This window comes from Lycium barbarum, chromosome 6 (assembly GCF_019175385.1).
Source record: "Lycium barbarum isolate Lr01 chromosome 6, ASM1917538v2, whole genome shotgun sequence".
In the NCBI taxonomy this organism is placed as follows: Eukaryota; Viridiplantae; Streptophyta; class Magnoliopsida; order Solanales; family Solanaceae; genus Lycium; species Lycium barbarum.
Window position 1 is genome coordinate 85,168,948 of NC_083342.1, and position 14,579 is coordinate 85,183,526.

The following is a 14,579-nucleotide window of genomic DNA, read 5'->3' on the forward strand; positions in this document are numbered from 1 at the left end:
TTTAGTGAGTGTACCATCCAACAACTGTCCCTCCAATACGTATAATATACTTCAGGGATATGTGAAACTTTCCAAGAATCATCACGCAATGTCATGATAAATTCATCAGGCATGCCAAAGAATTCAAGAACCTTCAGATTAAGGAGGCACTCGATTCCCGTTGGCACGCTTTCCAGCAAATCTCATCTCTGGATAGCCAGATTCTCAAGATGTGGTATTTCACCCTCCCCGATTGTCACCTGTCTTAGTCCTTCCAAGTTCTCAAAATTTAACAGCTTAAGCCTTCGGAATTTCCCTTGCTCAAAGTATAGCTCTTTTCCAGTGTACAAGAAATTCAAGATGGATAAGATTGGGCAAATCTTGGAGATATTTGAGTGGGTCTTCTGTTAAACGAGTCCACCTGAAGTAAATTTTGACCAACGAATTAAGATCTAGAATCCACTCGGGCAACTTAGCAATGCTTCCTGTCAAATACAGGCGCTGAAGAAGAGATGGAGGAGAAGACATGTAAGAAAGATCAAGAATCTCATGCTCTTCCGCTGATTTAAGATTTAAAGACTGAAGCTTGCAGAGCCTTTCAATTGATGAGCACACAATCCTCCCATCTTCTTTACGCAACTTCAGAATGCAAAGTCGTCTTAGTTCACTAAACATCCCTACTTCTCTAAGTATGCCACTTCCAGGGGTTGCCTCAATATACACAAGTTTCTGCAAGGCTCTCAAAGTTCCAATTCCTCTGAAAGCCTTAAAACCTAGTGAACAGTTTTAAGGAAGATACGCATAGCATACATACCTATAGACTAAAAGGTTACGGAGATTTTCAAGTTTTAAAATCTCCACAGGCAACTCAGTGATATATGTCTGCTTCAGATCTAATATTTGTAGCTGTTTGAGCCTTTCAATGGATCTTGGAAGTATTTTCACATTGGTACTCCTCAAGCTTAGATACCTTAAGTGAAACAATTGGAAAGCCGTCTATGGAATCATTTCTAGAGGAGCTCCTCTCAAATCTAAAACTCTGAGCATCTTGGAGCTACCAAGCACTTGACTTATGCAAGACAAGGACTGCTCATCTGCTATACCAAATGTAAGCAAAGAGTGGAGTTTAGTGGCTGAACCTTTCACTTGCAGGTTCCCCAAAGTGCCATGGATTGACAGGCGTCTAGTCTTTTCAGGCCACAATATATTCTGCTCGTCAGTTGTTGTAGTAAAGTTGTCATCTCTTGATTTTGAAAGAATAAGCTCACGATATAGGTCATGAATTCGGCCCAATTTCATGCTACCATCATCACTGTACTGAACTGGATGGATCAAGCTTCTGTTGATGAGCTCATTGAGATAGCCTTCTGCAACGTCTTCAACTGTCCTCCCCTCTTTTCGTTTCATGAACCTTTCTGTTATCCACCAGTAGATTAGTGAATTGCGCTCAATTAGATGATCCTCAGGATAAATGCTCAAATACAAGAAATATGGTTTAATATTGTAGGGGAGATCATTGAAACTGAGTAATAAAACAATTTTCATACTGTCAAGATTGTCATTGCTATCTAGTTCAGGGCCAAGGCTGTGATTAAGCATTCCCCATTCCTTAATGTTAGCCCTGTTTTTTGTAGCCAAAACCCCACCAACAGCCACAATAGCCAGCGGCATCCGCCACATTTCTTTAAGATGCTCCTAGAAATGTTCTCCAAGTTTGAAGGGCATGAATTACCATGAAATGCCTTTTGACAGAAAAGAACCCAAGACTCTTCTGCAGACAATGCCTTCAACTCATAAACATAGCCATTGGTCTCTATGCTAGAAAAGGAAGCTACATTGAAAAGACGTGTTGTGAGGATAACACGACTTCCATTATTTACATCAGGAAAAGCATATCTGATAGCTTCCTAAGCTTGAATGGACTAGACATCATCAAAAACTAGCAAATACATTCTCGATTGCAGGAATACTTTTGCTATTGATTTTAGCCTATTACAGCTCATGTTGCTTTGACCTTCTGGTGCAGGCTGCTTCACTTCGTCGTAGAGCTGTTGAATCATGTCTTTCAAAACTTCCTCAACCTTGAAGGACTGGGAAACTGTTATCCAAGCAAGGCTATTGAAGTTTTTCTTGCCTGCTGCATCCTCATACACTTTCTTAACCAGGGTGGTCTTTCCTGAACCTCCCATTCCTACCACCGAAACCACTTTAAGTCTAGGATCATCCTCCACAAGCCAACCAATTAGCTGCTGTCTGGGATTTTCAATGCCCATGAGCTCAGCTTCTTCCAGCAACAACGCATCACCTCTGCGATCATTTGCAGTATCGTAGGCATGGTTATAACTTGAACCTTGCTCCGGGACATAAAATTTGTAACGGTACCTCTGATGGCTCTCTGCAATATTGCAGACTCTTGATCTGATGGCTTGGATTTCAAAGACAAGTTTATGGCGGGATTTGATGTTTCTGATTGAGAAAACCAATTTAGCAATGAAACAATAAGATCCATGGAAGTGATGATCATATGACAAGAGAATGGACTCGTCAAGAACATCCTCAATGTCATGGGCGACATCTCTCACTTGCCTAACCCAGACTTTGACCTCTGCATCTCCGTCCTCTAAAGCACCAGCCACACTAAGAAAGGTCATCATTCTCTCCAATTCATCTTTGATATACTGGATATCGTCCTCGACTCCCTGAAGCAGTATTGCTTTTTCTGCTATTAAATTTGTGATTTTGTCAAGTACAAAAAGGACAACGGAGTCTGCCATCTCCACCTGATCTTCGCAAGTGTCTATGCTCATTTGTTTTTGTAATTAAGAATAGCCCCATCCTCCTAGTAATTCTTTTGAAGAGGCAAGAATCAAAACCAAATAAGTCAAGCTGGGAATATTCTTAATTGTTGAGTGGAAAATGACTCATAACCAATTCACTATATTCGTTTTTCACGACTACTATTATATTAGGGCAAAAAGGGTCAAATTTACCCAAGTATGATTTATAATTTAAATTTATCCTCGGTAAAAATTTGGGATCAAATTTGCCCTCCCCGTTAGGATACTTATTAAATTTGTCCTTATATGGATGAAAGTTTGACTTGGACTTCACAACACAAAAAATTAGCCACGTCAGCTCCACGTAGGCTCCCAACCCCAATTCTTTTAACCCGTAACCCGTTTTTCCATCCCATAAAATCATACAACCTAGTGAATGTCATTAAACTAGAAGGCAAGAAATGATCTGGTCTTCATCATAAATCAAACAGAAAAGAATCTCTCGTTTAGAAGCCTCAAGGCGTATAACAAAACATTTTGCTGTATGCCTTTTTCTTTTTGTTAACACCATGTTGTTAACAAAAACCCTCATTTTGCTACTTTTCATATGTCCTTCTTCAGTTTTGCACTCGCTGCATGCTGCAACAAGTGATCAAAGCTCATTGTTCTTAGCATGTGGTTCTCAAAATGGTGGAACAGATGAAGATGAGAGAAAATGGGAATCAGATATGAAGTATCTCGTAGCAGGTGATAAATCAGTCATGACACAACCTCAATCTCAAGAACCTTCTGCTCCATCTGTTGTACCATATGTAAATGCAAGATTTTTTCATTCAGAATCTTCATATAGCCTTCCTGTTTAAAACCAATCAACCCATATTTTACTCAGGCTTCATTTTTACCCAACAACTTTCTACTGCATGTTTAATACAATATGATTTATGAAATTTACTAAACCCTAATACCCAAATTGTGAGGCACAATCTGGTTTAAGAAGACCCAAATGGCGTGATTCCCTCTCTTTCTAAAATGACATGCACTAGAGTTGTATGATTTTATGGGATGGGGAACAGGTTAAAAGAATTGGGGCTGGGAGCCTACGTGGATCTGACGTGGCTATTTTTTTGTATTGTGGAGTTCAAGTCAAACTTCCATTCATATAGGAGAAAATTTATCAAGTATCCTAACGGGAAGACAAATTTGATTTCAAACTTTGACGGAGGGAAAATTTAAACTATAAACCATACTTGGAGGATAAATTTGACCCTTTGCCCATTATATTATTATAATTATAATGTTACACCTCGGAAAATCTTCCGTTGGTACGCAAGTGAATGATCTAGTGAGGAGTACGAGTATACGATATTTCCACAAGTAAGAAACAACGTTTGACGACCCTAAGTAAGATTCCGAAGGCAATTGCAATAAGAGATAGGTTATGCTCCACAAAGACTAATTATAGGTTTTAGAAATGTGAAAAGTTGCAGGTTTGCATTCTGGCCAGTTGCACGTAAAATGAAATACGGACCGTAAAGTGGTATACGGCCCGTAAACTGCCATGTCGTATTTTGGCTTCCAAAACTTCAACTTTCTGCCAAATGAGTAAATGGTTAAATACGACCCAAAATACGGACCGTAAAGTGGTTTACGGCCAGTAAACTGTGTCCGTAAATCACCACGTCTCAGCCTGAGTTTCTGGTTCTGATATGATTAAACACGACCACGAATGACGGTCCGTAAACTGGAATACGGACCGTAAACCAAGTTTACGACCACTGTGCGGGTCATTTAAGATCAGATTTTGGGTTATTAAATAAGGGACCAAGTTTATTATTTCATTTCCACATTTCATCCATTCTCTCTAAAACATCTCTCTACATTTATTCCACAAGATTTCAAGGATTATTAGTCATCAACAACACAAATCAAGTGAATCAAGTGTAAGGAAACCCATTAAGATCATTCAAGTCAAGAAAATCTTATTGAAGGAAAACTAGGGTTTTTGCTCAAGTGGAGTATTTCGACCAAGGCTCGTTCCTACAACATCTAAGGTAAGATTTATGGTATATATATGTTGTTTAAGGTATTTGAGAGTTATAATGCTTGGACATTAGATGAGTATAGAAAAATGGGTCATGAATGATGCATAGTGACATTTTGAGAGATAGTTTGAATTGAACCATGATTCTTGTTGTGTTGTGATATAAATGTGTTATAAATGATGTTAAGATCATGAAAATGGGCATTTTATATGAATGGACGAAGTTGGGAGATATGACCATGAATATGGGTGAATTGGGAGCGAATTGAGAAATCTAGATAATGTGGTTAACGTAAATGATTAATGGCCATTGTTATGGTATTGTGAATGTATTGTTGATGTTTGGGAGTTGAATTACGATATGGAGGAATGTTGTATAAATAAAGGAGATGCTTTCCGATTTTCTCTAGATTTAGCCATGTGTGCTAGTTGTCGATTCTAACGATAGTATGACTTTAATGAAGGTATAAACGCAACCGTTGGAAGAGAACGTGCAAGTGGTAAATAGTCGAACGGAAAAGGTATGTAAGGCTAACCCTTCTTTCATAAGGCATGGTTCTTTGGCCAAACATCTAAATATTCCATAAGTCTGTGATGCCTCATAAATGATTCGATCTTCCGAGCTATTAAGCTCACGATTCTTGGTATGCTACGATTGTACTAAGTTCCTTGTATGACGAGTAAGCCTATAAAGATAAGTGTGATGAATGATGATAATAGTGATAATGATATTGATGACGACTATAATGGTAATAGCTATGATGATAGCGATGATAATGATGATAGTAATGATAATAGTAAAGATGCTTATGAGCTATATGTATGTATGCCCTCGTATGGCTACTATGAAACACCGAGCTTATATGGCCGGGTAGTATATGTATAGATATATATGTATGTATGTTTACGTAACGCGCGCACACCACTGCAGTTGGGTACGGATAACACTGAGCCTTGGTAGGGCTAGGTATGTGTAACACTGAGCCTTGGTTGGCCAGGTATGTATGACCACCGAGCCTAGCTATGGCCGGGTACGTGAAACACCGAACCTTCGGGGTCGGGTATGTTATGTAAATGCTGTGTATATGATATGATTATGTATAAGATATGAATACGAATATGATATGACTATGTATATGAATGTGAATAAGGGCATGTATACGAATACGAGTACAAATATGGTACGGGTACTATTATGAATACGGATAATGATGTATGTACACAAACACGTATTAGACATGGAAAGTTCCTAGGAAAGGCAAACAAGTGCATATGACGATGATATTGCCATCTCTCATTCGATGCTATTTCTTATGTTGCTATCTATGCTTCTATATTGATATTGATCATGCTTTACCTACTCAGTACATTCTTCGTACTGACGTCCTTTTGTTTGTGGACGCTGCGTCATGCCCGCAGGTGCACAGGGAGACAAGCTCGATCCATAGTTGCTTACTCAGAGATTACATAGCAGAGCTCCATTTCATTCGGAGCCATAGCTTTTGGGTACTTATTCTTTTGTGTATATATTTATGGGCATAGCGGGGTCCTGTCCCGCTCATGTGATATGTTATACTCTTCTTAGAGGCTCGTAGGCACTTGTATATGGTTAGATATGTCTGGCCTTGTCGGCCCATATTTTGTATATCATTTTGATAGCCTTGTCGGCTCATGTACGTTGATGTGGCATAGATGCCAATCATTATATAAAGGCATTGTCGTCCAATGAGACTAGTATGATGAACGAATAGATTCATATGTTTAATTGTATGGCTCACATAGATGTAAGCATAAGTGTAAGCCAAGGGGCGCCCGGGTGGGCTAGCACCGGGCGTTCGTCGTGGCCCTCTAGACGGGTCGTGACATATAACTATATAAGAGGGAATGAGGAGTTTTTGTCGCTCTCAAAGGGCTAATTTTGGCATTTCGTTAGTTGATTTTCTCGAGGACCTTACAGTGTATTTTCTGTTGAGTTTATTAATTGGACATTTTAAATAGGGAAAAGGGTTAAAAATGGCTCTCTACTTTGGGAAAAGGGATAAAAATATCTTTCATTACAAATATGGGTAAACAATACCCTTCCCGTCATTAAAGTTTTCAAATATATCCCTGTCTCAACGAAAATTCCGACATAATCTGATTTCATTTTTAAACCCGCTGCATTTAAATCCGATCCATCTACATAAAAAATCCATATGCGACCAACTTGTTCCCCAGTACTATATCTGGAGCCACTAGGCACAGGATCGGGTAACCCATATGGATTTTTATTTAGTTGGGTCGAATTTAAATGAAGTGGGTTTAAAAATGAAACCAGGTTATGTTGGAGATTTTCATTAAGATAAGGATATATTTAAAAACTTTAGTAATAGAGAGGTATTTTTAATCTAAATTTGTTATTTTTTACCCTTTTTCCAAAATAAAGGGGTATTTTTGACCCTTTTGCCTTTTAAGTACTCCGTAGTTAGCAAGAAGTCAACAACTTTCAGCCTTTTGGTCTAAGCCCCTTTCACCCCCACATTTAAAAATTGACACCTGTTGTACACTTTAAAATTTTGTTTGTTCCCTCTTTCATGTTGTCCTTTTTATGTTAGGCCCAGTTAATTATTTTCTATGTGTTAATTTATGTGTATGTATCATTCACTTGAGATAAAATTTAAAAAAGAAATAATTTTTAAAAAAAAATTGTGATTTAAAATAAATCTTAGTCATTTATGTGGTTATATAAATCATTTCATTTAGAGAAAGGAAAAACTTGAAATTAAAATTGTTTCCGATTATAGAAATATAATATTCTTTTTAGATAAACTAAAAAAAAAAAAAGTGTGACGAAATAGTTTAATTATTGCTTTTGCTGCCATCACACAATTTGGCTAATATATATATATATATATATATATATATATATATATATATATATATTGATGTTTAGCGTATTTCTTCAGTTGGGTATCACTAGTGCAAATATTTACAAATCTATTTGTAGATTTTATTCTTCTATCCTAAGCTAAAAACTATAAATGTCATTGGCATATATAGCTGTAAAGATAAGAAGGCGAAATAACCTGTAAAGCATATATAGCTGATCCAAAGTAAAATAAAGTTCGAAAAGAGAAAAAGAAGACTTATCCATAAAGCATCTCCCTTTACTTGTGAATGACTCCACAGAGTCTACACAAAAGCTTTTATGGAATATGGATAACATGGATGAAATCATAAAGAAAACTTCTCAAATAAAGTAAGAATTCAAAGTTATTATCTTCCATAGATAAGAAAAATTGGTTTACCAACAAAAAAAAATAAAAATAAAAAATCTCTAGCTCCCGCCTTGCTTTCAAATAAAATTTTACTCTAAAAGGTAGTTGGTGTTGAAAAAATATTATATCTCAATAAGAATAATAATAATCTCATTAATTTCCTTAAATGTCTACCATTCAATTTGGTCAAACATGTTGCCCAACGTCTCACTATTCAATTTGGCCAAATAAATTATATTGATTGTCAATTGCCTTTATGGCTTTTACTCATCTTTCATTAGCTTTTAATCCCTTATATTAACGTTAGAAAAGAACTTCTTTATGGGAATGAGATTTCATTCTGATAGTGAGTTCTTTCACTGGATATATTCTCTAATATTATGTTCATCCTAGTAGAAAAACAGTGAAACAATTTCTTCTCTTTTCTTTTGTTGGGTTCTCTACTTTGTGAAATCTTTATTAGATTCTGATTCATAGTTTTATACTAGAAGAGCTTGTTGAATCCCGAGAGATACACCCATACCAGGTGAAATATCCTTAAGGACAACGTCTTCATTGACATGCCTCAAACTTTCAAGAATTTCCTACAAGGTTCGTAATCAAGTTAATTTCCGACAAAGTTCGTGGTCAAATATTTTTCGTAAGATTTCCAACAATCTTAGGATATTTCGCACACTATTATTGCGGAAAATTTAAGGAGAATAACTTAGTACAATTTATCTAAGTTCCAGATATGTTTTTGCTAATATTTGAATGCTAATAGTACATAGGTTTGTGTAGTTGTTTGAAGTAAATTTGGGGCAGAAGAATATATTTGGTTACGGACCCACTTTATGCTAAAGGCTCATACACATTCTTTCATGATTTATAATTAACACATAAACTCCATGCTCCACAGTTATTTTCTTCTACTACTACTATGTTTTCCAACACGTGATGTGGTTACATGGAATATTATGATTTCCCGATATAGTCAAAATGGGTTTCCAAGAAAATTACTGCATTTGCATAATAAAATGATTTCTCTAGGTATATCAAGGAGAATTCATCTACTTTGTCCCCTATATTAAGCACATGTGCTAACGCATGTTCATACAGAGAAGGAATTGAGATTCACAGTAGAATAGTTGTTTTGGGATTTTGTATGGACGCATATATTGCCAGCGCACTTGTTAATATGTGTATACAAATTCTTCTTATAGATATTGCGTTCATATTGTTTTATGACTTACCTGTATGAAGTTTGTTTTATGGGGAACTTGTGAATTGGTCGGTCCAGTAAGTTCTCAAGGTTGTAGGTGAAAATATTAGAATTAGTGTGGATGACCAAGTCTTGTGCCCTCGAGAATTTATCCTTCAATGGAAATGTTTATTATTTTGTGTGTGACAAATTAAGTCATCACCCTCAATGTAGAAGAAGATTCAAAGAAATGATAATCCTGCTAAACAAAAGTAAAATTGACTAAGCGGATGATATAAATTATTGTGGTCATTTCTCAAGCGAATCTTGTGGTTAATGTGAGAGATTAGGTGTTAGACTTTGGAACTACTAAGCATATTTATGCTAATAAAATTATTTTTGTGTGCTACACCCAATTTGAAGAAGAATAGTTTGTTTATGTTGGTTATTCATGAACAACTCAAGTTCCTGAAAACAGAAAAAAAAAAAAAAACTTCTTAAACTCACATATGAAAATATTGTCATTACATGAGGTGATACATGTTCCTTGAATTAATTTGGTTCCAATGGGATTATTAGAAAAAGATATGTGAATGTTTTATTTGAGTTTGATAAGGTGTTGACAAAACATAACGTTTTTGTGGACGATGAGTATTGTAATGGTTTATCTGTGCATGATGAAAATCACCACAACACAGTGTATCTATAGCTATGAAATCTAAGCTACGAATTTAAAAAGCGTAGCTATTTCCTAGTAATAGCCACAAAAATTTGAATTCCGTAGCTATTTACAAATTCGTAAAATTTCTTGCCACGAAAATCAAATTGACAAAGCTAATTTCTCATTTTTGCTATAATTGCTAACAATCGTGGCAATAGTTACCAAAATAGCTACAACTTTATTGCTACGATAAACTTTTATAGCTGATCATAGGTTTTTACCACGTGATAAAAGTTACTGTAGCAATAGTAACCTTTTAGCCACAATAAATTATTTGAAACAAAATATTGTAGCTAAATCAATAGTTTTGCTTCAGGTTATAAAATTTGTGGCAATAGCTAAATGATATAGCCACGAATGTTTTGCTAAAAAGAAATTTTGTAGCTAATTATTAATTTTTGCCATGGATTGAAACTTACTGTAGTAATAGTCACCTTTTAGCCACAATAAATTATTTGAAACAAAATGTTACATAATATAGCTATAGAATTTTTGCTATAGTAAAATTTCGTAGCTAATTATTAATTTTTGCCACATGTTGTAATTTATTGTAGCAATAGTAACCTTTTAGCCATAAAAAGTTACTTAAAATAAAATATTACAGCTAGATAAATATTTTTACTTCGAGTACTAAAAAGTCGTGGCAATAATTGTCGTAATAGATATAGTTACTTGTCTTGACGAAATCATATAGCCACAGATTTATTGTTATGATAAAATTTCATAGCTAATAATTAGTATTATTTAGTACGAATTGAAATTTGTTGTAGCAATACTAATCTTTTAGCCAAATTAAATAATTTGATTTCCTAAACTTGTAGTTAGCATAAAAATAGTATGAATGTAATCATAATAAACACATTAAATTAAATGGCTGCAGAAATACAGTTGTAGCTCCGAATTTTCAATGTTTCTATTAGCCTTTTCATTCAGCATTCTTCAGAAGTTACAGATATAACACCAGGGAGGGTTATAACTATTTCGAAACCGCCATCTATGAAAAAGTACTAGCTTTATTTACTATTTTGAAACAAATTATAACCAAATATACATGCACATTCTGTTACCATTTTCAAAAAATTATTCCTTCACATTACACAAGGAAAAAAACAATACATTGTCTTTTTAAATGAAAAGATGCCAATACATGGCAAAATGAATTACAACAATCACCAAAAATCAATGTCATTACCAAAATTATCACCATATATACCTGCACATTACATAAGGAAGCACAAAATACATTGTTAAAATGACAAAATGCCAACACGTGATGACATGAATAACTAGCCTCACCAAAAATCAATATCATTATCAACACTCGAACGTCATTCAATTGCAACAAACAGAGAATGTCAGACTGGCTATTACTTAGTCTATTGATCTAACAAAAAATCGACAGAGTTTCCCCTGCAACTGAATAATCCATCAACATACACCCGGTAGAAAATAACATTTCAACTCAATCCAATCAAAATTATCAACTCAACATTACTGAATATTAACTCATATTCAATCAGAATAACTCAATATAATAAAGAAATAAACATCATCCCTCAAGAAATAAGTAAACTTGTTAACATCAATTTAGTATAAGCCATATCCATATAAGATTTCTAAATGTCCACAATAACAAATCTTCATCATCGGTTTCAGGTTCTGATACGATGTTGTCAATAATATCATCAGCTAAAGTGACATCAGTGCTGATAACATCAACATCATTTCTTCCCCAGTTTATAAAGTCTTCATCTTCCTCAAATGTACACAAGAAATCATTACAAGCATCTTGTTGAAAAATATCTTCACTTACAGCACCTCCAGTAAAATAGGTAGAATGACCATTCAAGACAATTGACCAATTTGGATGAAGATTATCCTTGACATAAAAAACTTGTTTGATTGAGATGCAAGCACACATGGTTCATTTGTTGCTAGTTTTCGCTTAGTATTGACACTAACAACACCATGTTTATCTATTTTCACTCCTCTTCCTACGTGATCAACGTCCCACCAGTCACATTTAAACAAAACAATCCACTTACTTTTGAAGTATTGAAGTTCTACTATTTCAGTTAGAACACCATAATAATTAATATTTAGACCATTCACTACTCCTCTTACTAAAACCCCACTATTTTGCTTCACCCTATTTTCCTCGAGTAGTTTAGTGTGAAACCTGAAACCATTTATTTCATAACCCTTGAATCTTTGAACTCCATTAAAAGGACCTCTAGCCAAAGAATACAACTCACAACTTGCAAGTGAATTCCCTTCTCTGTGCATTTGTACAATTTGTATGGTATTACAAATTGAATTCAACACCTGTTCTTTGAGTGTTTAATAGCTGGAGCTATCTGGAAGAAATTCATGGCATGGGTATCCAAAGAAGTGTATGGGGGTGGAGGGAAGAGCTGCAATGGGCTGAAAGGCATCACATGGGAAGGAACAAAGCTAGTCAACTTTATAGAGTCTCACTAGCAGTTGCAACTTACAATGTTTCGCAAGAGAGGATTGGTCGATTTTTCGGAAGCAACAGAGAGCAATTGAAAGCATGGTAAGAAGGATTATTCAGGAAATCTACTATAGAGCTCATTTAAATGCCAAACTAGCTACTTATGTCTAGCACTTTGATGTATATCCTAGTTGACTAAGTAGATCACCTGAAAGAGTAGAAAGACCTTAGGTCTTGAGGTTTCATATGTTGCACTAAGTTTGGGACTTTGTCCAGAAAGGTGTTTGTTCTTTGTTGCCTTTGTTTGGGCTTGTGCTGTAACGTTTCACTTGGTAATAAAATAGTTTATTTACCAAAAACATGATTGCCTCAAACATCCTAGTATTTCAACCCAATTCACTAAACTTCGTATCTTGGTGTCATATCTTGGTGCTATATCTGTATTCACTTATCATACCTTATAAGTCGTTCTACCAAGTGTATTATGGTTTTGAATTACTTATAAATGGTTCTAACAAGTGTTCAATATATTAGACGCCTAAACATGACTATATAACCCGAATGAAAGCTCGGGCATTATCCCAAACACCTTATTGACAGAACTCCAATCATGGCTAATAGCGAACCTTTTGCTTTCCGATTTTCTGATTGAGGATTCTAGTATCACCAATCTTAGACACCAAATAGGGGCGGATCCACCCCAAGGGGTGGGAGTGGCATGGCACCCCATAGATTAATAATTTTTTTATATACTTATGTTGTAATTTGCTTAAATTAGGTTAAATATTTGATCCTGCCACCCCAGTCTTAAATTAGACAAAAGTGCCACGGCTGGTAGACACAAGTTTGAATCTATCTTGAACATTTTTCGACTCTAGTTTTTCTTTGTGCTTTTTTACTTGCTTTGTTCCAGTAATTCCCTTTTCGGCTCTCCCAATTTTCTATTTATCTTTTTATTATTTATATTGTCTTTTATTTTTTCTATTATTTTATCTGTGATCTCTAGCAAGAACACACAAATAGAAACTTCAAAATCCCTTAAATTAAGCATTTCTCTTAATCTCAAATCTGTGAGTATTTAAATCGAAAAACTTGGGTTTCAATGGGAATTTTAGATTGAGATCAAAATTCATTTTATTTTTATTTTTTATAATTCATTTATTTATTACTCCCTCCGTCCATGTTTACTTGTCTATATTTGACTTGGGACACTCTTAATAAGCAACAAAAAAAAGAGAGCAATGAATTGGAGTACTTAATAATAAGGGTAAAATAGGTATAAAACGGTAAATTATGTCTTGGTTGTTCAAACTATATAACTTACAAGTAAAAGTGGACATATATTTTTTGTATAATGGACAAATAAAAATGGACGAAAGGAGTGTATTATAAAAATTTATGCTATTCTATAATTGTTAAATTCAATTTAAATTACTTTAATAGTTAAATTGTGATGGAAATTTCGTAAGCACTGCTTAGAAAAAACATGAAATTTATGATTTTTTTGAGAACTTGTAGTTTATCTAATTCTACATTTATTTATGGGGTGTATTTACCTATTGAAGAGTTTTTATATTATTTTTCTTATTTTGATTGGTGTAATTTCCTTATTGAAGATGCTATTTTACTTGTGCAAATTCATTTTTTAATATACATGAGATACAAGTCCCTTGGTGAAAATGTTGATTTTACTTTTGTTGTTAATGGATGTGATTCCTTGTTTGAGATTCTAATTATGTTCGTTTCTTGATTTTTGAGATGTAATTTCATATTTGCAAATTAAAAAAAGTGTCACGCCCCGAACCTGGGCCTGGACGTAACACGGCACCCGGTGCCTGACTGCATGTGACCGAGCGAACCCACTGGCTGACTGAATCAACATGTGATATCAAAACATAACTGAATGTGGAAACAACTAAACACATGCTGATATACTAAAGGTCTGACTGAAATCATAATGCGGAAATACATAGAAAATCTGAAATATATCTAAAAGTAGCCAACATGGCTAAACCAAAACGACTGAACAACTGTCATCAAGGCTAACATAATAAATATCTGACTGTCTGAACTGTGTCTATGAAGCCTCTAAGAGTACTGAATAATAAAGCTGTCTATAAACTGAAATGACTGGATAGCTGACAACGCCCCTAAGGAATTTGGGGCTCA

At 34.9% G+C, this 14,579-nt stretch overlaps 1 protein-coding gene and 1 long non-coding RNA gene across 3 annotated transcripts; one reads left to right on the forward strand and one right to left on the reverse strand.

Annotated features, from left to right (window-relative positions):
- Window positions 1-300: 300 nt before the first annotated feature.
- Window positions 301-2,786, reverse strand: LOC132644136 (disease resistance protein RPM1-like). The gene is made up of 4 exons (XM_060360713.1): window positions 1,950-2,786; window positions 1,740-1,886; window positions 1,038-1,674; window positions 301-752 (listed from the first exon to the last, which is right to left on the reverse strand). The coding sequence occupies exons 1-4, from the start codon at window positions 2,784-2,786 to the stop codon at window positions 301-303; spliced, it is 2,073 nt and encodes a 690-aa protein (XP_060216696.1).
- Window positions 2,787-7,724: 4,938 nt separating this feature from the next.
- LOC132644508 (uncharacterized) lies at window positions 7,725-12,769 on the forward strand. 2 transcript variants are annotated; one of them, XR_009583867.1, is made up of 2 exons: window positions 7,725-8,645; window positions 11,612-12,769. It is a non-coding gene; the product is annotated as an uncharacterized LOC132644508 (long non-coding RNA). The 2 variants fall into 2 exon arrangements; XR_009583866.1 differs by having other exon boundaries at window positions 12,303-12,769.
- Window positions 12,770-14,579: the final 1,810 nt, after the last annotated feature.